Here is a 26,510-nt window from a genome sequence, read left to right as displayed (position 1 = left end):
GAAAGAGATTATCGAAATATTTAATAAGCTACCTCAGTAAAAAGATTTACTATGTGAAACTATCAACAATGTAAAAGGCTTCTGGATCAAAGTAATGATTAAAAACTGAGAGAAAAGTTTTTTGGTATATGCTTAGTTAAATTTGGTGAATGTCACATATCATTTACTAGGAAATAACTATTATGGTATAAAAGGCTAGGTTTAGCTTGACTTGAGAGCATCAGCTTTAAAGTTGCCGTAATTACAATTTTATCAATTAATATTTCTTCAGGTTGACATTTCAACTAGTTACTTAGCGCTTTAAAACATCTTTAAGTTGATTTTAGCTGTAGCTAGACAAAATGTATGCACCATAAAAATGTTTAAATTATTGTTATAATAATAATCGATGATAATGATTTTCTAGTAATATATGTGAACTTCGATAGACAATCCCCCATATTGTAAAAGTTGTATGAGATTGTATATATGTTTCATTCATTCATTTATCACGTGAGAAATTATGGTTTAAATTGTTATATAATCATCTCCTAGGACACGTGTCTAAATGTCAACTAGATAAAAAAAATTCTGATAAAGATAGTTCAATTGAACCCAATTAAAATAGAAGATAAAATTGAAAAGTTCCTACACAAGTTGCGAAATTTGTAAGCAAAAACTTAAACAACATAGGCGGATATTTTGTAGGGATAAATCTTAGTAAATAATGAAAACAAATAAAGGTTTATAAAATATATATTCATCCTAATTTTCTAAGATATTGTGTGTCGCATCAAAACAGAACAGAAAACTGTTGAGATGTTTCTTAATGAAAAATATTTATTAATAATATTAACACAACAGCGAGCGAATGTGAGTGAGATGAGTGTTGATGTCAGACCTGGTATATTAACTACGGAGTGAATAAAAAAGAGATAAAAACACAACTAAATTGAATACAGATACGAGGTTTCCTATTAAATAACGAGACTGCATGCCTAGGGACTGGTTTTACCAACAAATTTCGGCTTAAGCGTTCTGGCGGTCTAGGGGTAGTTTAGACTTTAATCTAATATGAAACTAGGAATTATAACTTAGCTTTTTCACGTTTTATAGGTGGTGTTTACTAACAAACCGATTTAAACGTTACCGGCAGTCTGGGAGTAGATTAAACTTCAGTTTAACTTGAAACGGAGGATCCGAACCTAACTTTTTCAAATTGTTCACATTTTTATATTATAAAGGGTTTGGTAGAATGATTGGAAATTTGCCTTTTATATTTGATGAAATCGACGATGATGATGAAGAAAAGATAAACCTCAACATTTACTTAAACCCAATTTTATAGCTGGCGTTCATTAACAAACTTCGGTTTAAACGTTACCGGCAGTCTGGGGGTAGTTTAAACTTCAGTTTAACATTTAACGGAAGATCCGAACCTAACTTTTTCAAATTGTTCACATTTTTACAATAGTCTAAGAGGTTTGCTAGAATGATTGAAGATTTGCACTTTACGAGACTTGGTTATTAAATAACGAGACTGCGCGCCAAGAGGGCGCCCTAGATGGATGGGGTAAAAAACGAGTAGTGCGTTGGGTATCTAGATATCTTGTCTATGCAAGTCCCAAAACACGTTTCCGTCACTACTATAGTACTTGTGCAGTAGCGGTTTGAAACGAACGTGTTTTTTCTCGTGCCGAAAACCATGTGTGATGAAAAACAGCGCTTTAGAGAGGGTCGAGAGAGTACTGAATATGACCAGCGCCCAGGTCGCCCTATGACCGTTTCAACTCTGGAAACAGTGATCAAAATCAACCAAATTGTGCGTGCAGATCATCAAATGAGCATTCGGATGATTGCCGAGGCTGTAAACGCCGAAAAGATATGGTCAGAAAAATTTCACACGAGGAATAACACATGACAAAAGTCTGTGCGAAGTTGGTGCCAAAAAATCTGACTCCTGGCCAGAAGCTCTTGCGTCAACGGATCTGCCCAGATTTCCTTGAAAGGTTAGAAAATGATCTGCAATGAAAGGGACCCGATTTGAGTCAATGGAAGTGGTAAAGCAAAAAATGCCAGAACTCCTAAATACCCTTACCAAAGAAGACATCCAGCATTGCTTTGATCAATAAAAAAACGTACGGAAAGATGTGTGGCGAGGTATTCAAATGTAGAATGATTTTTATAATAAAACCCTTTTTCGTAACCAGTTTCGTTATTTAATAGCCGGACCTCGTATACCATTTTCACAGAAAATCAATAATTAAGCTGAATAAATTTGATAATCTTTTCGAAAAATTGAGATACCACACTTCATTAGAAATTAACAGTTAATGGTCGAAGGTTAATTGTCACAGTTCTATGAAGATGATTCTTCATCAAATAAAAATTTCATATTTTCTCTGTGTATTCAAGCTAAGACTCATCACAAACCACATTTTCATATTATTCCCTTCAAGTATCATCTTTTAAATTATAACTGTCGTATTTTGAGCTCATAGATCAGACAAACACTGCATTATTTACTGCATTTTTGGCAGTTTTATTTTTTTTCCATTTTTTTGATAAAATACCTGCATTTTTTACGGTTCTGGTTGTGGTAGGTAGTCTTACAAGTTAATATACTTTTCGTAAGGAGGAGAACCGCATCAAACATGTTATATATCTTGTTTTATTTATTTATTCCTAAGCTACATTACCGTGAAGAGTAAGACTGTTTGGTTGGGGTTTATAATAAATACTTTTTTCTTCATGCCTTTTTATATTTCGTTTGTTCTTCCATCCCCTCCCATTTTATCCCCTTTGTCTCAACTTCTTTCACAACTTCAATATAATTTTATTAGCTGAAAAATATATGCTAAATGCTGAAGCATTCTGACAGAAATATGTTTGAATCAAATTTAGATTGATATTCCCGCTTTCCGTATTTCATTTTTCTATGTATTATAATTTGAACATCGTGTTGCAATGCTTTACTTCTGAACAGCATTTTGTAGATGTTTGTCAAGTTATAATAGGTTACTAGATTGTTAGATTGCAGAAAGATCTATCAATAATTAGTTTTTTTGTTTTTCAATTAAATAATATATCGTATAAGTGTTCCCGCCACTGTAGAATTTTTAATAATAACATTAACACAATCTGCCAATTGAAAATACTTTTGTATACAATCAAAATATAACAAATAACCTTTTTTCTTTTTTTTATTAAATATACGAGTGATGATAGTTAAACGGTTTCTTCATCAGTTTTTTTGGAAGTGGAAAGCACGTGCTCCGATACCAATAGTGAATAAATATATACCTTATTATCTAATTTCATATACTCTAGATCCGCCGGAGTTCAAGGTTCAAACCTATCATTCATTACAGAAATGTTAAGAAAAAGAGTGGGGCAAATAAAGTTTATAATGATTTTGAGCCTGCACTTTTCAGGATCAATAAACAATTGTACGTGGTCCGAACTGAGTCAGCATCATACACAATGAATTTTTTTACGGTAGCGGTGTTGGTTTTGGTCGCGAATTCCGTGAATGTTACCAAAGCGAAAGTTCCATCCGTATTCGGTGTGTTTTTTTCAAATTCTAAAACAGAAAACAAGGATAATAGTGTTGAAAACGACGAAACAAAGGATTATTCAGTGATTAATGATGAATTTACCAAGTTGAGGATAGAATATATCAAGAACCAGATTTTGAAGAAATTGCGACTGAAAGAAAAACCTACAATAACAATATCTGAATTACCCAAACCGGTTAAAGAGTATGAAAGTCTCCTTCCAAGTCAAGATATGAGTATGCAAAGTAGCTATTCGGACGATTTTTATGGAAAAACGACACAAGCCATTGTTTTTCCTTATGAAGGTAAACCCAATTTTGATGAATCATTTTAGTTTTATACTTATATCTTTATATTTTGGGTCAAGGTCAATTTTATTGTTGATATACACTCTCGAGGAATCTAATATATATATATATATATATATATATATATATATATATATATATATATATATATATATATATATATATATATATATATTTATTGATATAATACAAAGACCTGAGTATCATTTTTTAATATGAAATGTAGTTTTTTATAATTAACTAAAGATTCACTTCAAATAATGTGAAAAGTGCTAATGAATAATTATTTTTCATTCTCTAATATCTGAAATATCATATAAATAATCATATTTATCAAATAACAATGAATTTCTGAAACCATTCTACTGTTCGTGAAAGTAAATTTCCATTTACATTGATAAGTAGGATATAATTTGAAAAATGAAAATCGAATTTGATGATATTGAAAAATCCATTATAATATGATCATATTGTTGATTAAGAAACGTTTTTGTAGGAAACTCCAGCCAATGAATCGAAAGAGTAAATAACTAATTACGAAAAACTGTCAAAATTATTGAAAGTTTGTGAATTATTTTTAAGAAAAATACTGTACCTATACTGTACTTATTGTTTTAATAAATGTATTACGCATTCCACATTTTTTATTTATTGTCTGAATTGTTTAAAGCAGTATCGAAATCAGATAAATAGCACTGCAGAAACATGTCGACAAGGTATTTCCCCCATTAATTGGTTATTATAACTTCAGTTTAACATTCCAATATCACAATTCATAAGTTTGTGTTAATTTACGTTTAACATCGTTCAAAGTTTGAAAAATATTAGTTCAATATTTTGATATAAGAAAGTTTGAGCAGAAAAAACCTTTCACATAAAATATGATACTCTTCCAAACATTAATAAATCATACAAAAGAAATGTAATATTGACAATTTATGTCATCATCGCACAAATATCAAAAATTAAAACTTTTTTCAATAATAATTAAATACTTGTTTAACTCAATTACTGTTACTTTATATATTAAATATTGAGTCTATTCGGGTTATTGACTAATCTTTTTCTATAGAAAGAAAATTATTGAATAGTATCAAACCTCTATTCTAATTAAACATAAACATTTACATTTTTTCTTTTTTACAGATGAAGCCCGTTGTTGGAGAACGATCCGTTTTCCTTCTGCGTGTTTGCCTTTTCAAATGCCAAATGATATTCATACTTCGGAAGTTGCGATGGCAGAATTGTGGTTTCACAAAGAAAAAGATTTTTTAGATGAACATAATCAAACTTTTGTTATATACGAAGTTGCCCATTGGGATACAAAAAGAAGCTTTCAGAAAACGACGCCTATTGCCATTACAGAAACGAGCCTCACTGGTAAGAATTTTACACTCGCAGCAATTCAAATATTGTTTCATACTTTCAAAGATTATAGATTATAACAGCTTATTCAGCAGATTATAGAGCTTTCAAATCTAGCAAAAGCATGCTATATTTAAAGAAATTGCTATTTAGCATCATGCGATTAGTTACGTCACTAGATACTCACTTTGAGTATACTTAAAAATGAAGCGTCGTGTGATTTTTGCGCATGTTACTGGCCGAAAAAGTGACAAAATTTTAGCACAGTTGAACATAGATTTGTTCTTCGTAGCTGTACACTAAAGCGTTCTTTGTAGCAGAATCAGCGCTAGTGTCGCTGTTCTTAGTAGTAGTGCAAAATAACTAGTTCATCCAGTTCACTGTATTGCTTGCACTGGGTCTAGAGTCAGTTCGGCCAGTGCAGTACAATAAGTGTAATCTGGAAACGGTGGCACTACATCTTCGTCATCGGACGAACGTAAAATATCAATAAGTACTAAATCGTTTTCCATTATTGTTCATACTACAAGGCCTGAATCGCATCAAATAACCTCAAATACAACAATCAACAAATACTCCATTGCTCTCTGCACTACTCTGCACTATATCGTTCTTTGTATGCGATCGAACTAATTCTATACACTCATGAACTGGCCTGCACTGATCCAGTTTAATACAGTTCCATTGCAGCACCAAGAACAAATCTCATGCTTGTTTATTAAGAATGTTTGTATAAAGTTATTCGTAGTAGGTGTACGTCGACCACAAAAATGTCCCGCTAGGATGATGAAAAAACAATGAATGTCTGAGATAATCACAATAAAAAAGCAATTTTGCTAAATATTAATTATATGACAATATTATCTATTAACAGGAATGATCCTACTTTGAAAATCAACATTTTAAGATTTCTTGGTATTACATTGGTTATCACTGACAAAGGGCCCGTTATTAAATTACATTTGTGTCCTGGCTATGGGTTTTGCGTTTCTTCAGCTTTTTACATATACCTCTTCATATGTTTGTCTTGATAAATCGTCTTTGGTAAAAATTAACGTTTCGATCTATTTCTCAATATTTTGATAAAGAACGAAATAGGTCAATTTCGAGAAAAATCGAGCTCTAAAAACAAAGATGTTGCTGATGACAACAAAAAGTTAAAAAAAATTATATCTTGACTAATAATACATGAAATCTATATAATATTGGAACGCGAATATCTGCTTTGTCTTGATATACCTGAAAATGATATTTCAAAATAATATGTTGTTGGAGTTTACGTATTAATATAACTAGAAACTTTTTAGAACAATTAAATAAGATAGTTCGTTGTTAAAAATATATCCGTTGTTTCTGTTACAGAGGGATGGTTAAGAGTTGATTTAACTTACGTAGTGAAGAATTGGCTGGATTTTCCTGATTTTCCTGTTCATGCCGTTAATGTAGTTTGTAAAACATGTGGAATGGATAAAGGAGAGTCACCAGTATCATTTACCAACGAGTTGAAACCATTTTTAGTAATATATACTCATACCCAACAAAGAAGGACGATTACGCATAGACGACAAAGAAGATCCGCAAACTGTGATTCTGGAATAACAGAATGTTGCAGGGAAAGTCTTTACATTTCATTTGCGGACATCGGTTGGGATGATTGGATAATTAAGCCAGAAGGATATAATGCTTATTTCTGTAAGGGTTCTTGTACAACAGCTGCAGCCATGACTCTTAGTGCCACTCAGCATAATAGTATACTACAAGTAAGTATGTCTAGGGAGAAAAAATTAGATTTATTATAACATTAAATTAATATCCTAGAGAGTATTTGAAACTTATGTAAAGTATTTTGTTTGTTAAAAATGAGTTAATTGATGACCTGTACAAAGAGAAAAAAAACAGAAATCTAAGGATAATATCTCTTCGGTAAATGTGCAAGCCAAAGTCTAAATGTCACAGAGATAAGACTTATATTAATTCTTCTTTACAATCGTATAGTTCACAACCTTTCCATTTTATTTTAAAAATCAGAAAATCATAAAAATAATTCAAATATCAGAAAACTACAGTGGCCAATATTGTTGTATTCGTGTTTATTTTGACAATAAGAGAATTGATTATTTCTTTTAATAGTATAATAACTATTACTAACACTGTAAATATTATCATGTTATTTCTATTGTTAATTATTTTTGAATCTATCCAAAATTAATTCCCGATTATCGATATCTAGATACTTTGCAAACATAGATATTGAAATTAAACAAAACTTTCCATTACTGGATGGTAGAGGGGCATTTGTGGAAAGTAATTGATAGTAATAAACGTCGTTGTATCCAGACTCGGCTGGCATTACGCTTTTTTTCATTGTTCACTTTCAAAAAATATTTTCTCTAACGGCAAAAAAGAGAGAAATGCTTTATTGTCAAAAAATTGTTACAATTTGTAGATAAATTCTAAAAAACAAACATAAAAATAACTAAATAAAGATAAAACAAATGAAATAAATTTTCAATATACAGAATAAAACCATAATGAGTAACTAATTTATAGGTATAATGTAATTGTTAATAATTAGTAAATAAGTCCATAGCAAAAATTAAAGCAGTATGTAACATGTCCAGAAGTAAATAGCTGAACATTTAATTTTTTCCTAAAGTAACAGCTTAATGCAGTTACAATTTTAAAAGCAAATATGCAATATATACAAAAATTTTTTTGAATTATTCGATATTAGCTTTATATCACATGCTGATCAAAATAAATGACAATTACTGTTTTCCAATTACACAATTTACGCACCCAATCGTCATATGGTTGCGCCATGTTTCAAACCCATGTTACAAATTGATTTAAGATCTGTGCGTCGAACACTGCTGCGTTTTCCACTTGCCCCTCGAACACCAGATAAATGTTTGTGCTCCATGAGCTTCAAAATAGTGCTTTAATACCACACTGTAGAAATGACGTTATGTGGGCATTTACTTTAAACTCATTTCGATTTATTTAGATTTACATTTGTGTTTGCTCGAAACAAAATTTTCTCATATTACTGGATTAAGAGGTAAAATGGGAATATGCATTATTTCTTAATGAAGAAAACTTTAAAAAGGTCTAAAAGGTATATACAGTAAAAAGTATAGTTTATATACTATTTTAAACTCAATTAATCAAGTATCTTGTATTTCGGACCCAGCAACAAATACCAAATAATTTGTGACATGTTTTCAAATTTGATACTTGACACAAAACTTACCGTTTTGTTTGTTCCAATTGATTCTTGTGTGCCAAGCTCATGAACATCGAACCCAAAGTGCTTAATAAATTGGAAAGCAACTAATGTCGTTAATTTGAGATAGGTGGATCAATAATTACAATAGTGTTGACAAGATTTTAAAGTAGTGTGACTGAATTTCCATTTTAAACTAATTTTATGATAAGATTTTAATGTTATGTTTTTTTTGCAGAAAGTTATGAATGGTCATAAAAAACGAAGAGTAGCAGGACCCGAAATAACACCATGCTGTGCTGCAATTCAGTTTCAGCCCCTACAGTTAGTGTATATGCATAGCAATAAAACTTTAACGACGAAACTCTTATCTAATATGATAGTGGATAGTTGTGGGTGTATGTAGCAATAATCAAAGAACTTATTAGTTTCTTGACAGTATTGAGATTCTAGTGATATCTGAAGATCCCAGTGAATACATTTATCAATGTTTCAAATATAAATGGCTATTGATGCTATTGATGCGTGATTGTAGTATTGAAAGATGTGAGACTGTTTCGAATTTCGACATGTACATTATCAAATTTTCAAGTAAAAATTATGGTACAACTTTTCGTTGTTCTAAAACTCCTCAACATTCATATCACGTTGTGCGTCACGATCTTTTCTTTCAAATGTATATTATGTCATATATGTAATAATCCTATATGGATAGTAAGTATGGGAAAAAACGTCAATACGTTATGGTGCCGACAATATTCATGATCTCTCTCGTTCGAGACACTTTATCTATACTACGCATGCTTGAGAATGCGCAGAATAGATCTGAAAACTCGGACGATAGAGAAATCGTTGTCATTCTGTCTTTCTTAGTCGGAAGAGCTTCCACTGTCCATATAGGAGTATTACATATATGCATTATGTGATAAATCTCTATATGAATTATATTTATGTTTCTTAGAACAAAATCTAAAAGTTGTCTCAGGGAATCCTCAGGTATGAAATGTTGATACTTTGTGTCTATTAAAACTTTCTGTTTTTTGAAAGCTGTCTTAAGACTTTTTAATTTAAAAAGAGTGAACGTTTATGGAAGGTATTTCGATTACGAAACTGTCGTTAATGTAATTGGAATTTCATAAAAATGTGTTCTTTCAAGTGAGTGTGATATTAGAATAATAGGAGATTGTTTGGAGCTAATTTATTTATATGTATATGCTAGGAATAGTTAGTGTATTATTTATTTAATGACAATAAAACATGTATTAAGAACTATAACAAATAGAAATATATTAAAGAAATTATATTTTTGACTCATTATTTTTAATTAAGAAGGTAAAACAACAAGATAAAATAAAGACGGCTGATATACGGTTGTGAATGAATAGATTTATTGAAGTGGCAATTTTACAAGTTTAAACCTCAAACGTCACTTTGAAATATAGATATCGACTTCTTCATGGGTTTACTAACAAATTTCGGCTTAAATATTCTGTCGGTCTAGGGGTAGTTTAGACTTTAGTCTAATATGAAACTAAGAATTCTAACCTAGCTTTTTCACGTTTTATAGGTGGCGTCACGTTTTATAAAGGGTTTGGTAGAATGATTGAAAATTTTCCTTTTATATTTGATGAACTCGACGATGATGATGATGAGGAAAAGATCAACCTCAACATTTACTTAAACCCAATTTTATAGCTGGCGTTCATTAACAAACTTCGGTTTAAACGTTAGCGACAGTCTGGGGGTAGTTTAAGCTTCAGTTTAACATTTAACGGAAGATCCGAACCTGTGTGACGAAAAACAGGAGCAGCGTATCAATCTCAAAGGGCCCGAGTTGTGGAAGAATAACTCGTGAAATTTGGAATAGGACAACGTACCTGCCCATTTCGCGTTATCTGTGAAGCAGTATTTGGCCAGTAAGCGTACTCCAGTGCTCGAACACCCGCCGTATTCATCAGATTTGGCACCGTACGACTTTTTTTGTTTCCGAAGATAAAATCTGCTTTGAAAGGGATCAGATTTGAGTCGATGGAAGCGGTAAATCGAAAAACGGCAGAGCTCCTATTCACCAAAGAAGACTTCCAGCACTTCTTCGATCAATGGAATAAAATTATGGAAATGTGTGTGGCGAGGGTAGGGTAGAATATTGATGGGGAGCATTCGAATGTAGAATATTTTTTATAATGAAACCCTTCTTCGTAACCAGTCTTGTTGCTTAAGCTAAGCTAGACCTCGTATATTTGTTGAACTCTACGATGATGGTAATAAGGATTTATCAACATTCTCAACGCGCCAAGAAAATAAAAGATTACTTGCTCTAGAGCGAATCTTTAAATTGTCCCACATTTCTTGAATTCGTTGTGCTTCTATGGAAAACTTGACGGTTTATGTTATTTTCATCATTAAGTTCCTTTGCCAACTCTTCCCAATTTTTTTCCCTTCTCCTTCCAGATACCTTATCACTTTTTTTGGATTCGACTATTAAAACGATAGTTTAAACCTCAGTTTAATCTTCAGTTTTCCCTAACTTACAAAATTGGCTTTTGGTTAGCTCAAGCTTAATTGTACTAGCTGCCTTAATTCGATTACGAAGACGTTGATTAAATCACCATCTCATCGTCAGATAGCTGCATGTTCTTTTTTGTTTTCCGTTTATTTTTGTTTATCACCATTCCTCAATGATTAACATTTAAAACGGATTAAAGCGACTTTGTTTTTTCACGGAATAGCTAAATTCCGGCGAGGGCGACAACTGACGAAAAATCTGGGTTCAACAGCTTTGTTTATTCTAGGTTCAAACTAGAGTTTGATACATAGTTAAATCTAGAGTTTAATTTGCACTACTACTCCAAGTTGTAAAATTGAACAATTGATAACCTCCAAGAATAGTCACCGAACATACTATTAAATCCGTAATGAAAATCAACTATCATTTGTCTTCTGTCGAAGATTTTTGTCTTGGACTAAGGATACTGGATACTAAGTTAGATCAAGAAAAATTTCATATATACTGAAAATAATCAGTAACAGATAATCAATTAAAGAAAAAGAACAGATTGTGATGCTCTTTTAATGCCTAGCGAAACATTCAGTTTGCGATTCATAAATAGTACGACTCTGATTTGAAAACGAACAAATAATCTCATTAGAATGTAGTATATGATGTAGACCCTGAGAAAATCCTGTTCTTTTTCAACTTTTCAAAGGAGAATGAGTTTGTTGATGAAGAATATTCTGAACTATTGATGTATTATGTTATAATTCATAATTTTATGGGCTGCATCGCACTGCAACCCTAAGGTCAATTGTGGTTGATGAGTACGAGTACGTTAAAATATCCAGTGAAGTCTTGTATCACAATCAACCCCATACATTATTGTACAGAAAGTGAATAATTCCCTGAATGAACGACCAATTTCTAAAATCATACGAGAGTAACACTGACAACACTGTATTTTTGAATATCACCTTTAAGTGGTAAGCAATTAAGTCACTGTTATCACCGAGTGATTAGTGGTGCATCCAATTTGCCATCGAAATGGAAATTGCCACCATTTTTATGGACTGCTGCATTTAATCAGAATTTGTTTTTATGTAATAAGCAAGCACAAGAGAGTAAACCCTATTACACTCAAGAACTTTCGAATGGTGCCTGCCGTGTAGAGATGTCTGTGGATATTGATATTACTTCTGTAGTTGTATTGTTGAGGAAAGAAGTGCTTTGATAGCTGGTTTCACAGACTTGCACTTCTCCAAAGAAAGGAATCCCAATAAATTGACGTTCTGGGTGGCTGCAGGTGAGTTCTGTGTTCAAGAGCCATGTCTGTCGGTCGAATAGGCCTTGCTACTACTGTTCTAGGCGGGATTATGTTGGATCACTCGGAAGAGCATCTGCCATGATAGTATCGCTAAAACAAAGTTAGGTCAGCTACCTTTCTTCTATGCTTCAAGCTGTTTGGGTCGTCTATAAGTCGAATTGTTCTCTTCTGTATTGCCGAGCTACAAATCTAAAGATGGACGAATCTAGGCCTTGTGGAAGATAAGAAGCTGTTGTGAAGTATATAGCTTTTTGGTCTTAAAGGGAGCTTCCAAGTTTTTGTGGAGCTGCCTCAGTTAATTCGGCTACGTGAGTATTGCTCCCAACCTCAACATCCAGCAAGCGAATTTGCGATGATTGTGATATTTTATATCCTGACTACACCAAAACCTGAGCTGCAGCGCCTTCTTTGTGAAAACAGTAGTCAAAGTCTGTCCTGCATTAAACTCAATCAGATTTCTTCCATCTCACTCCAAAATGTTTTGAAGATCGGTAGTGATGGTGGTGATCTGTTGCTGCATACGGATTTGGGTGTTAGCCGAGTTTATTGAAGGCTGATTTGAATGGAAATACCAGTGTGCTATCGGCGGCGAAGCTACCTATATATTATCGAGTTTGTAGTTCTATTGAGTAGATCGTTCATGTACAGGAGAAAGAAAAGGTGTTATGAATGCGGTGAATGTGATGAAATCATTGAATGCAATTTAGGAGCCAATGCTCAATTAGAGTTTCCTCTTATAATATGTGGAAAAATCAACCACATCTTTGATAATTCAGCAAATGGTACTCAGTTATCTTACCCAGTTTCACCTCAAAATCAAATATTTGGATCTTTAGCGTATTTTGCCCTAGTTCTTTCCAAAGAACTTTATTTTTATCGTAGTATATTATTGTTGGTGATACCAAATATTTTAGTGTTTAGTGATTAAGACCTCTTGATACGGAGCAAGGCAATTTGCTTCAGGTTCCAGTTAGATCAGCGGGTTGATTAAAGCACTTCTGTCAGATGAACTTTTTCTCTAACCTTCTTTTTGGTACCTGTTTGTTTGGAATGGAATTTATTTTTTTACTATCAGTTTCGCATGATTAGCCTTTTGGTTAGGTTGAGAGAGAGTTGTTCAACTTGATCAAGGAGCGAAAGGTTGGATACTTGGGTTACGTTCTTAGAGGGGAAAGATATGTAATACCCCAATTGATCATACAAGGAAAGATCGAAGGAAAGAGGGGCGTAGGGCGAAAACAAATGCCATGGCTACGCAATATAAAACACTGGACTGGCATAAATAACACCGGCGAGCTGTGTCATCAAATAGATGTCTGACCATAAGATAATCGCTAACGTACTGTAGGTGTAACTAACTCTCACTGTTTTCATTCATATTTCAACTTGTACCACCCTTAGAGGGACGCATGTTCCATCATTAATAAGTTCTCATTCAACAATGTTAATTAATGAGCTACGAGATATTTAGTTGATTCAGCATATTCGCTCTCAATTCTTGTACCGAGTCACAACAAATTTGTTATTTAAAAAAAACAGTGTTTTTAGTAATGATATGAGTAAAAATGAAATTGAAGCAATACCAACGTTTTGAAATTTTATAAAAAATTAACGATTATAGTCGGAGAGCTAGTTGCCACTTCGACTTTCATTTCGACTTTTCATTTCAAGGTACTTTCACAAGGCTGAAACTTTTTCTATATATTATTTATTTTTTTTTTGTTTAAAAAAAATGTATATTCACAAATCTGGCTTTCAATTATATTTTTAATTAGACAATTTTGAGTAAAAATGCTCGGTTGCAAGTATCTGTAAAATGAATTGAAAGTTAGTAGTACAGTATTTCTGATACAGATATCTTGATCAAAATGTTAGGATACATGAACCATTTATCAAGCTCATCGTTGCATATTTTTATGGAATATGGTGTTGAAAATGAAAGAAAAGTAATTAAAATATCAGATCTATATAATGAATTGAGACCATTACTATCATCAAGCTTACCAGCATTTTATGCACTGACGGGTTGCGATGTCAATCCTTAATTTTTCAGAAGAGCAAAAAAAACCTTTTTAAATCCTTTAGAAATCCGTACCATATCCAAAAGTATTAACAAATATGGGAAATGCTCATATGAGATATTTAAAACAATCGATAAATTAATTTGCCATATTTATATGGTCAATTAAGCCCGATACTTCAAATTCATCTCAACATACAATGCAAATGATGAAAATAGGTATAAAAAAATATGTCAATTATGATGCATCCAATTTACCACCCTGTGAATCAGAATTAGAGCATCTAAACTTTTATGAACTCAATATATATCGAGTATATGGTGCAATGCCCATTTGAAATGTCCTACAGCAGACGATTATAGATGGCTAATAGTGGAAGAAAAGTATACTTTTCAATGGAAAGATGGAAATATTGTATCATCATCAACGTCATATATAACGTTTTGTTAAAATCCAATGAATTAGACAATACTACTTCGGGTGAGGAATTTTTAACATTAATTGAATTAAGTGTTTGAACATTTATGTGTATTATCATGTGTTTTTAATAATTTCTTTTCCAGGAAGCGAAGAAAATGTAGAGGACGACGATGTAATTTCGAGGTACGAGATTATTTCTGATGAAGAGGGAGACAAATGATTAATTATTGGAAAAAAATTTTTCTTAACTATTGTAATTAAACAATCAAGATTTTGTAATTGAAAAAAATATATATATGAAATTACCTGTATCACGATATTTTATTATAAATGTCTAACTTTACAAAATAGTTTACAAGATATTTTCTTTATGAACTAGATTTGGAAGATCGTACCAGCGGTCTTAGCAAATTTCGATTCATTTTACAGATACTGGCAACCGAGCAAATCATATATGCAGGGAATTTATTTCATTCTAATGCAATGTCTCAAGCTTGTAAGTGTGAAGCTTTCAAACTTGGGTATGGACGCAGGAGTTAATTAAGAAGTTAAGTTCTTTTCTACTAGAAAAAATTCAAATTTTATTCCCAAATTTGTTTTCCCCGCGCCCCTGCAAAGTGGTCAAAAGGATTTCGCTTCAGTATAATACTACACCTCCACAACGAATTATTGTTTTAAGAACAGGTTATTACGATAAAAATTTTGAAATCGATCCCAATACTGAAAATTCGTCGAATATGCTCTGAAAAAAACAAAAATAGTGGCTCCTTAAATGTTAAACAAAACGTAGTAACAGGCTCAATAACGAATAGGCTCATTGTTCGAGATTTATATTCACCATACTACTACTATTAGTTATACTTCAAAATTCCTCACATTTTGTACAGAGAAGAAAATATTCGAAAAACATGAAAAATCCTCGAAACTAGGCAACTTGCGGTACCTCCTGTTTCCCTCCACCTCGACATATCGAGCACATATATACGTTAAAATGTCACATTTGACTTCTACTACTCGAATATAGTATTGAAAATTCGATCCTGAAAAATGTATTCGGTCTATTGAAGAAAAACCGCAATTTTGACATATTTTTCACAAAAATCGGAAAATGGGGAAATTTTCAATTTGTAATTTGGGGCACTTCTCGAGGTCGGATCTTGAAAGCAATTACATATTTATGTTCAGAAGGGTCAAAATGTGTAGAATCGACCATAAGAACGTCAAAATTGATCACCCCACTTTTTCATGGGGGGTGGAACCTCAAAAATCGACCTCCTGCCCCTCCTATGGCGAACGTACCAATTTTAGTGCTTCTATCATTAATTTCCACTTTTTTGTAGTTTGCCACTGCACTACTTAGTCGAAGTGGTGACCAGCTCTTAGACTAACTGATTGATCTTCAATTCTAACAACCTAGGAATTATTACATCAATAAAATAAAATGATTTAATTTAGGATATATTCATAATACGATATCTGTAATTTTGAATAATGTGGTAAACTATTACCACAAATCTAATGCAAACTGTTTAAGATTATAGAAAACGGTAATTAGTATTGAAAGTATACTGTTGGTATAAAATTTGTAAACGAACGTCTGTAATTGAAATATTGCTTATCAAATATTGATATTCACACGTTTTCTATACAGAAATTAAAACAATAAACATTGATTGTATATATTTATTCATATATTTCACTTTATCTCATTTTATATATTAGGTAAACAGTGATATGCAGATAGAAATAGGTTTAATAGTATTTGAAAATGACAAAAAAAAATAGAAATCATCATTTATTCGTGAGAATATTTCTACTGACGAATTACTACTGTTCCCTCTACTCATTTTATTTGGAACAAGTTTGAGGAACTTCCATTTGTAACTTTTTATGCTCTTTTTTGTGACTAAAGTCGGGGTTGCCACCAGTATCAATTTGTTTTTTCCATAATAAAGCCACGTTGCTCTTAACGATGCAATGCACTGGTATAGTCTTGGTGATATATCCTTCAGCTTGACAAACACTACTACATGTAGGTACTACTGAAGTTGTGAAACATATTTCGGTACTTTGCTCAAAGTATCTAGTCTGATGTCGAGTGCAGTTATTACCTTCAGATTGTTCCACATCAACAGCTGGAAGGAGATCTTTAAGACTGATTATATTGATGTGAAGAGGCATCTTCTTTTCTACACATAGATGGGAGTCTTGAGACAACTCTTCTCTAGTTTGCTCACCTTGTTGTCCTTCAACTTCGTAGCTCCTTATAAACTTTTCATGATTACGGGCGTAGCAGTTTGATGGTGTCAAAAAGTCTTCGTTTTGTTGATCACTAAATGAACCGCATAATCCTCTTGTTGAGCCTCTTAGTAAACTGGAGACAGCTTCCAATTTGATACGAATACCGTCATATGTTAAATGCAATATATTTTTCACTTCCATTTTTACTTCTCCATGGGACAATGCAAATATTTGTATATAACCATTTCTAATATCATGGCAGTCAAATTCTGATACTTCTCTTTGTTGCCCATTTACATAGATATCAACTGAAGATCGTTTTTGATTGAGTGACATAAGTATTTCAATAGTTTCAAAGTCAGTGTCGGGAGAGCTGATGACAATTTTGACATCTTTAGCTGTTTCTGATTCCGAAGCAGACATACTCTTGCGAGCTAGGATTACTAAGTTTGTCTCTTGACTTTCAAGTTGTTCATGAACAGAGTATATTTCTTCTTCTTCATTAGCCCTAATTGGAACATATTGAGCTAGTACAGTCCAGTAATTGGATAATACAGATGGATACGTCAAATTGCTGAAAGTTGTTACTTGTGATTGATCAGCAACGCAAACAGCTGAAAAAAATAAGCTGATGTTAGAACATCATACGTATACGTATATATTAATATTGGATTTTTGAAATTTATTGAATGAAGAAACTTACGGTTGATTGTATCAATTTCCAAAATTTTACTGATAATTCGACTTGAAAGAGAATACGCAGGATTGACTACGAATAAACTTCTAGAATATTCACCAGCCTCAATATCCTTGAAATTAGTTGTCTGCTCTTTAGTGGTAACAGAAATGTTGAGGAATTGCAAATCTTCATCAAATTGTGATTTAATTTTGATTTGGTTTCCAGCTTCAGATTTTTGTACGTAATCAGTTTCCACGCTGGGATAGTAGTTATATTTCAAGTGATCATAAGCTGTTTCAACAATATCTTTAACAAGAGGACTCAAGTTATCATATGCCAAATTTATATCAATTTTATTCAACAACTGTGCAGCTAGGGTCATGTTAACACAAGCAGGAGATTGGTTGTTATTCACTCGCATGTCTCGTTTACATTGTTGGTACATTGGTAAATCTTTCAAAAATTCTTTACGTTTTCCGCTTCTAGTTAGCATAATATCAGCTTTAATTTGCCCTTTTTCACCATTATCAGTATCAAATGTCAATATAAGCAAAGAATTTACTTTGGGTTCAGCTGCTAAAGCATAGTCGACGTTTAAAGTGTTTGTATTTGGTATATCATTAACAGCTTCTAATTTCATTTCGTAAGGTTTACCGAAGTCGCTCTTCTTCAGTTTGTAAAAAGCGAATATACGGGATTTTGGATCTACGTTACTCTTGGACACAGCACCAGAAACAATGTGCTCTATGTTTTTGCTACCTATGAAACGCATTGAGGCATCAATAGCTCGGCTTTCAACATTTCTAATATCGGCACGAGCTCCTTTCAGTAAAGTATTAATCCTTTCTGAATAATTATCAGCTGAACTCACATAATTCCAGTTGAATGAATGAGTTTCTCCTTTCTCTTTATAGTCCTGGTAGTATCTCAAACGAAGTTGTACGTTTTTGGTCAAAGATTCTTTAGGGAGGTAAGTGAAATTAAATTGACTGTATTGAATGTCACCGTTTCTCCATAAATTGTTAATAGCATCTAGATTTCCTTTTTGCCAAAACATGTAAATATCAGACATTTGTATAGTATCTCTGTTATGTTCAAATTTGATACGATATGATAACCCAGTTTGTTGTTTACCTACAACCGTGTTAAAAGTGCGAATTCTATCTGATTTAATATATTGATTATGATGTTGGGCGACTAGAGTTCTCAAATCTGTAATATCTCTCCAAGAAGTGAAAGGCCAAGTACTGTAATGGAACAAAGGAGCCTCGTTATGTATCTCTTTAGGTTCGATATCAAATGATAACTCTTTCTTTTCCAAATTCACTTCAAATGTTCCCGCTATGGGAAGATGTAATTGCATTGTTTTTTCGAAACCAGAATAATACTCTCTACGATCAAAAGGTGTGAAAAACGAAATGTGACCCTGTATTTTTGAGCCAAACGTAACTGCCATATCTGTTCTGATCTTAATAAAAGTAGGTTTTTGGAATCGACCACATTCGGACAAATTTGGTTGAACCGCAGCTTTTACTTTTCCGTGGACTTTCAAAACTGTTGGAGCATCGTACATAAACACAAATGGGATACCCATTTCAAGAGGTAATGCCATGATTGCATCATCGCTGTTAGTTAATTTTACTTCGTTAATTTCTTTATCCTCATTCAAGTACTTTTCAAGCTGTTTTAGCACTGCAAAATAAATTTATATCATGATTATAATAATTCAATACTATTATTATAATATTTAATATTCTTTTAGTAGTAATGTTTCGTACTTACGATGGGGTAGTTGTTCAATTGTATTGTTATCAAATGTCAACATCTTTAAGGGTAAAACAGCATCCATAAAGAACATAATTCCTTCCAACTGTTCATCTGCTTGAGCTTGCATGTTTAGAATACGAGCAATATTTTGACTGCTTAATGTTACGTTTTGCTGTCGTTTCAAATTTTGTTGTTGTTTTGCCAGATGAAATGATTCTGTTTGTTCATAAATTACTCGAGAAAGTTGGTCCACGCTTGTTAACCATGTTTGTATATTCAGTATTTGGTTTCTACGCCCTCCTTCATTGGACCTCCAAGCATATTTAAATCCTTTTGGTATAAAATTATCACTGCTTCCATACAGTTGTAAAGTTTCTTTATATTTTAGATTTAGCTGATCAACAATATAAGTTCTCAGATAATTACCGCCTTGATGAAGCCCATATTCAGTTTCTGTTAGAAGTGGTAAAGCCATTTCAGCAGCATAACGTCTAGAAAATTTATATTCAAAGATAATATTCGATAATAAATATAAAATAAAGTACGTTTTATTCATTATTTGATCAATATTTAGAGTACTTACAAATCTTTAAATTCGTCCAATTTCAGAGATGCGAAACTTTGAATGGAAGTTTTAACAGCAGCATTGACTTCTTCCTGTACATCTACGTTAGTGTAAGAGGCCATAAGCTGCAACATTTCGACTGATGGCTTTGTACGCATCAATTGATATACGGCAGCAACCCTCAGGGGTTGATATTCACCACTATTTTCATATATTCTATAGAGTACATCGCGAGCTATATCTGGATATGTTTTCACAAGTTTATCCATTGCAATAACCATTAGTGTGCGTTGGTATTGGGAGCACATTTTTTTGCCCTCTAAATATGGTTCAAAAGCTTTGAGTATTTCAGTATCCCCGATGAAACCCAAAGCGCGAATATAAGTATGAATTTTAGTAGGTTCATCTTGAATTATAGCTGAATCAAGACATTTCGTGAAGTAAGGGATAATTGTTTTTCTGACATACTCACGACCTTGTTCATCTCTCAAGTTTTTATAGCTTTCTATTGGGTAATTTGTTTTGTAGAATGCATCATCGAAGAATACTTTACGGGTGAGCTCAGATAAACTCAATATTGCTGTTTCGTTTAACGGCCATTGAGAAGAAACGACCGGCTTTTTAACAAATTCGAACAAAGTTTTAATATATTCAGTAGTGGGTGTTTGAACTGAGTTCATCATTTGAGCAATAACGTAAGCAGCTTCCATTAGTTTAAGGTTCCTAGATTCAATCCAACTTTGTATAACAAGTAACGATTGTAAACTTCCAGATTCAGCTACTACATCACGGTAAGTTGCCCATGCTGCGTATCTGGATAGATCTTCATTGTTGGTATAATATAAATCATTTCCAGCTCTTTTCAATTCCTGTTGATCCATAGTGCGAACTAATTTGATTAAGTTTATGAATTTAGCTAAAGTGTTTTCAGCTAGAGTTTTTCTGGGATCCTGTAAATCGCTACCGATCTCTTGAGCAATACTTACTACTGATTGGACAATATCGATATCATTTTTTATAGAAAAACCTTTGTTTCCAATAGTATAAGGTAGCATAGGATATTCAGTAGGTTTATTTAAATCCGGTTTTTCTTGTTTGTAGGTTTCGGCTGATCTCCATGTAGAATCAGAATAGTGCGAGATTGATTTAACAGTCCGTTTCCATGGTACTTCCTTATATTCAAAATAATTGTATTCTCTTTGTTTTTCTTCTACTTTATTAGAATGAGAGTGAGAATTTCCATAAGAATAAACGAGTCCACCTAATCTAATTGGGTCTATAACATCTTCTAAAACTTTATTTTGCAGTTTTATTTGTTCTAAGGTAGCGTTCCACATACTGACAACTGATCCTTGTTGGTTGTCGCTAAAAGTTGGACTAACTGATACTTTATTCAATGTAAACGTATTTTGTATTGTTGATTGTTTTGAACATCTTGTAACAAGTGCTCTGGTCATTGTATCTCTTACAAAGAATTCTCCCATTACATTGGAAGCAGCTTTCTTTCCAAATACGTTTCCTAATCCGTATATGAAAGATGGCAGTTCAATACTATTAGTATAGTTTTTGTGTTTTACAACTTCCAAAATGTCACAGTCATCCTCTTCTATACTTTGAAAGTCAGGCACTATTTCTGAATTTAAAAGCAAATATTCGGGTATGCGATTTATTTTGTATGAAGTATCAGTGGTACCACTTACAGTTTCTTCGGGAATTATAAATGAATCTGGATCTGCAGTACCCCAGTGATCAATATTTAATTGTAGCTGACTTATAATTCCTTTGAGAATATTAGCTTCCCAATTAGGCATACTACGAGTTACAACGAGATCAGATATAACTCCTCGGTTCATTACTATTTGGAAAGGTTTTCTACTCATTTCTAACTGTTTCCAGTTCACCTCTGCACTTGGAATGTGAGTCAAGGGACCTTCTGACAGTTCAGAGTGAATTTGAGCATACTGAGGATTCACCAATAAACCTTGTAGGTTCCCATCTGGTCTAGTTTGGATTCTCAAGGTAGTCCTCATCAATATTCCAGAGAATACGTTGGCGATGTCGAGGCTGGCAAGAGTGCGTCCTTGAACTGAATAAACATATTCTCGGTTATCTATCCAAGCAGAAGTAGTTGCAGTAGTTATACATCCAACTGAAAAGAAAAAAGCGAGCTATAGTAATGGAAATTTTATGTGCAATTTTTGTTTTCACTCTGAATATATTTAATCGGTGATGACGAGTTGTTCGTGGCTTACAAAAACTTGTGAGTTTAGATATTTTATTCACAAAGGAGTCACGAGCATTCAGGTTCAAATTGTGTCCATGGTAGTAGCAGATACGTCAATTGACTAGATTTTCAAATTTTTTTGTGCATATATTATCTAATAATAAATTACGGATGTATCAAGTTGGAGTCGAAGGTCATACCTACATTATACACAGTGAAACAATGAAAAATACCCACCTTAAATAACAGCTGAGGTAATAATTGACTGAACAAGTGTAAAAATACGTCGGTCTTCAAATATATACTTTACGCTATATAGTCATCCCATTAAAAACTATTACAAGGAGGTTGAGTGATACCCTTTAAAAATTTGCTTCACAATCGTCTATAATTTGTTATAAAATTTACGAATGACTTTGTGGGACTCAAGATGTTCAACAGAAAGTATAGTATTCAAATTATCTTATAAATTTTTTAGCATGGTCTTAATTAACTTCCATATGGTATATATATACTTTCCAGATATTTTAGACTAAATCTGGAGTCAATAAACGGCAGTTTTCATGTGAATATAAAGATATTTAGGTTGTGTTGTGAATACTTTCGATTTGAAATGACTCCAGAGAAATAAATCTTAAGGCTTTGAATCGAGTGACCGGGCTGACTACTCCACAGGTACTCTTCTTCCAATTCATCGTCTAGGAAATATGCAGTGGTACAACAAAATGTAGAGTTGCATCATCTTGTTGGAAAACATGCTGAGGTGACTCACATCGAATTTGGCAATCATTAATTCTATGTAATTTTCCACAATATATAACTGACTGGTGACATCTAGTTTACCAGGAACAAAGGATGGCACGACAATGTGCTCCTTCAAAAATCAAGGTCGACTTATTTCATCACTTATTTAGAAAGTTACATATGCAGTTTAGGGTGTATGAATATATCTGGTTAATTAGAAATGACTTCTTCTTTGCTTTAAGCTATAGGGTCTTTTAGTGTAATTTAGGTTATTGCAACTAGTTTTCTACCATTTATTTTGAAGGGCTTACGGCACAAAGAGCAGGAAACATGGCTAATTTTAAAATAATTTTGAATAATGAGTCCTTCTAATGTTCTGTCTAAAAAAGGTATGTACAACAATATTCACCACATTCTTAAATGGAGATAACGAAAATTTTTAAATTATAGTGAGTTTGATAGAAAATAGAAGGGACTAAGAATGGCATAATAAATAATTTGTACAGATGATCATAAACGTTAAGGCCGCTTGATGTATTCCAAAGCGCAATATTTCTCGATAAAAAGCAAATGCAGATGAAATTCAGCTGATTGTTTCTTGCAAGATTTTGCACTTGCAATAATATCGGTTTGGTGCCATTTTTATTGCGTGCAAGCTACAAAATTAGGGGGAAGTCGATTTACTTTTCGCGTGACCACTTTTTCACTTCGTTATTTACTTAATTTTTTGAACTGGCCACAAAATATTGAACAAAAATTGAGGTTAGGATTTTGTTTACTTTCAATAATGGAATTTTTCTGAATGGTGGCCATAACGCAATGGCAAGTGACTTGCACTATTCATCTATGGAAAATTTGACTCTGCATGAAGTTGCATGGAATTTTTGGCACGTTGTCTTGCACTTTGTCTATCGGCTTTTAGCTAACAGGCTACAAGACCAGTTAAGTTGATCAAAATTAAATGAGAATGAAGCTCTCTCTCTCTCTCTGTCTCCGATTTATTTTATAAGTACTAAATCTATTTTGCTAAAATGCACAAATAATAAATGTGTCCTAAAAACTAAATGTGAAAGCTACTTACCAAGCAGCAAAAAAATGTATTGTGACCACATTTTGACCAATTTTTAAGTTAGGTCAGAAGTGTGAAGAAACTTAAGTCCAAATCTTTATATAGCAAATATATACCTTGTAGTAGTTATTTGTAATTGATAAGAATTTCATCAAAACACTGAAGACTGCTATTTATTGTGATATGAATGAAAATGAAGTAAGCTGACAAAATACAGAGATGTAATCAGGACTAAAGTTTTATATTTTATAATTTTTTTGAAGAGTTTTTTTCAAACGGTTATTTGAAAATAGGAAATTGCAAATTGACGTGAAATTTTGGGAATTACGTAACTTTGTATAATGTATATATCATATGTATTTTTCTTTGAAAATAAAGAAAATTCCAAAGTTAGCGATCAAAATAACTGAGATTATTGAAATTCTTTATATACATCCTAAATTAATAAATTAAAAAAAATATACGGAGAACAAGAATGGAAAAAAATAAGTGATTGAATAATTAGGGATGAGGTAAAAGTAGTGAGAGAAGTGCAAAAAAAGGGAAAAGGGAATACAGATATAGCAAATACCATTACAAGAGGATTGCATTGGGGCCAAGCTAAGGAAGGACTAAACAGTAGGATTATATGGAGAAGAACTAAATTCTTCAACCAATGGTAGATGTGGTTGTAGATAAGTAAGTATATTCAACATAGCAAATGAGATACGTCGAGGTAGCAAGGAGAAAAGCTGTCAATAATAATTAACAAAACTCATGACTTAGAAATTTAACACTAATAGATACATTTAGTATGGATACAATGGATACACGGAAAAAATACGTCACAGACACTAGAATCGATGGATAAAATTCTATATATTTTACAGACATCTCTGACTTTAGTTTTTCTGTGTTCGGTTTATCAAAATTTTCCAAAAAAATTATATAATTGACTTGTATGCAGTTATACAAAGCAAAATCAGCAGTGATAATAGTTGTTATGCTAAATCGCAAATCTAAAAGTAAACTATCAAATTTCATTTAAAAATTATAAAATTACAAATCTTGGAAAAAGCATATGAATAAAAAGTAATACCAGTATAATAGCGTCTTTTTGAAGATAACAAATTTTTATTTACACGATATTTTAGGTATGGATAAGATATCTCGATACAGCTTTAGTTCAAATTTTCCAAATTTTTAGTAGAATCTGTGTTAATATATCAAAAAACGCACTCTGGTGCCATCAATAAGAGTTATATATATCACATGTTTAATGGAACAATCAATGAATCTACAACAAGATTAAGTTTGTTAAGATCTGTTCAAGTGTTTATTAAATTAATCAAAGTCTCTTTTATCGTAAAAGATCAAAAAATCTTGACTTATAACTCGTAAATATTATATTATAATATTTTCCCAAAGTTTATTTGAAAACTATTGACTCACATCCCACCTTTTTATTTCAATTCATACGTTGAAGAGTATTGAGGAAGACAGTACTCAAATGAAGTAATAGACAAACTAAATTTTATTTCTATTATAAAATAGGTATTACGTATCCAACTTGATGAAAAAAGTCTAAAAATGATTTTGGATATTTAGATATCAATGCTACGAGGTATAATTGAATCCGCTTACTGAGCTTTATACCCAAAATGCCATAAAATGAAATAAGATATGTTAGAACGACATATTCTTGTAAACTAATTGCAGCTACATCAATGATATGTTATAACTATATACAAAAGTCAGCGCTTAAGTCTGAATAATGCGCTGATGGATATCAGTTCTGCAGTATTCATATTCACACATTCAAGCTTACATGGCACTTTCGAGAGGTACAAGTCTGGGCGGGTTACATCGAATTAATGTCGACGTTGAAAGTATTAAAACGTAATAATCCTCAATTTGTGATTACAATAGACTAAGAAGCAATTTCCGTTCAGACTCAGTCAACAGTTTTAACATCAAAGCCTCCAAGAAAAGCCCATAGAGACAGGGTGTAGTATCGGAAAAGAAAAAGAGGAAGATCACCTCCAAAAATATGAAAATCTTCTAAGACAGATAGTGGGTCTTAAGAAAATTCGTGGCTGGCATTTAAGAAGTAGAGGGTAAAGGAAACAAAAAAAGTAGGTCTATCTACGAAAAGAAATGAGATGCCATTAAAAACAATAATTATAAAGAAACTAAGTTTCGCAACTCAATTCTTCTATCGTAAAAAGTTGGCATATCATGGTAGGGGACCTTCTGTCTGATCAAATTAATATTGAAAATCTCTTATGTTTAAATAAAATAGATTGAATGGGCCATCGCAATGAAAAAACAATGCCATCAAAAAAACCAACTCAATCAGTGCGATTTTCCAAAGTTACATTGTGTTTTCGTGCGATGGCGAAGTCAATCTATTTTATTTAAACGTAGAAGATTTCAAATATTAGATAATTTCTAATATTAAGGTGCGTTTACACGTGAGAGGAACTCGCCGATAATGCTCTCGAGAGTTTCTGGCGGAGTCCTTTATACGTGAGAGTGAAATTAACCC

The 26,510-nt window shown here is 32.5% G+C and overlaps 2 protein-coding genes across 2 annotated transcripts; one reads left to right on the top strand and one right to left on the bottom strand.

Moving 5' to 3' along the window:
* The first annotated feature begins 3,340 nt into the window (after nucleotides 1-3,340).
* On the top strand, nucleotides 3,341-9,747 carry LOC130451637 (inhibin beta chain-like). Its single transcript, XM_056790786.1, has 4 exons — nucleotides 3,341-3,841; nucleotides 4,991-5,224; nucleotides 6,572-6,969; nucleotides 8,674-9,747. The coding sequence occupies exons 1-4, from the start codon at nucleotides 3,463-3,465 to the stop codon at nucleotides 8,839-8,841; spliced, it is 1,179 nt and encodes a 392-aa protein (XP_056646764.1). The 5' UTR covers nucleotides 3,341-3,462; the 3' UTR covers nucleotides 8,842-9,747.
* A 6,616-nt stretch (nucleotides 9,748-16,363) lies between these two features.
* LOC130451636 (vitellogenin-like) lies at nucleotides 16,364-24,845 on the bottom strand. The gene is made up of 5 exons (XM_056790784.1): nucleotides 23,996-24,845; nucleotides 19,965-22,095; nucleotides 19,397-19,872; nucleotides 17,639-19,306; nucleotides 16,364-17,549 (listed from the first exon to the last, which is right to left on the bottom strand). The coding sequence occupies exons 1-5, from the start codon at nucleotides 24,024-24,026 to the stop codon at nucleotides 16,543-16,545; spliced, it is 5,313 nt and encodes a 1,770-aa protein (XP_056646762.1). The 5' UTR covers nucleotides 24,027-24,845; the 3' UTR covers nucleotides 16,364-16,542.
* Nucleotides 24,846-26,510: the final 1,665 nt, after the last annotated feature.

Source organism: Diorhabda sublineata, chromosome X (assembly GCF_026230105.1).
Source record: "Diorhabda sublineata isolate icDioSubl1.1 chromosome X, icDioSubl1.1, whole genome shotgun sequence".
NCBI classification, from domain to species: Eukaryota; Metazoa; Arthropoda; class Insecta; order Coleoptera; family Chrysomelidae; genus Diorhabda; species Diorhabda sublineata.
The sequence above is the reverse complement of the archived record's forward strand: the minus strand, read 5'-3'. Positions and strand labels throughout refer to the sequence as shown.

Coding starts and splice junctions, on each gene's coding strand:
- LOC130451637 (XM_056790786.1), top strand. CDS start 3,463: ATGAATTTTTTTACGGTAGCGGTGTTGGTTTTGGTCGCGAATTCCGTG. Junction 3,842..4,990: donor CATTGTTTTTCCTTATGAAG/GTAAACCCAATT, acceptor TCTTTTTTACAG/ATGAAGCCCGTTGTTGGAGA. Junction 6,970..8,673: donor AGCATAATAGTATACTACAA/GTAAGTATGTCT, acceptor TTTTTTTTGCAG/AAAGTTATGAATGGTCATAA.
- LOC130451636 (XM_056790784.1), bottom strand. CDS start 24,026: ATGTGGTCACAATACATTTTTTTGCTGCTTG. Junction 22,096..23,995: donor ATACATTTTTTTGCTGCTTG/GTAAGTAGCTTT, acceptor TTTTCTTTTCAG/TTGGATGTATAACTACTGCA. Junction 19,873..19,964: donor TTGGACGAATTTAAAGATTT/GTAAGTACTCTA, acceptor TAAATTTTCTAG/ACGTTATGCTGCTGAAATGG.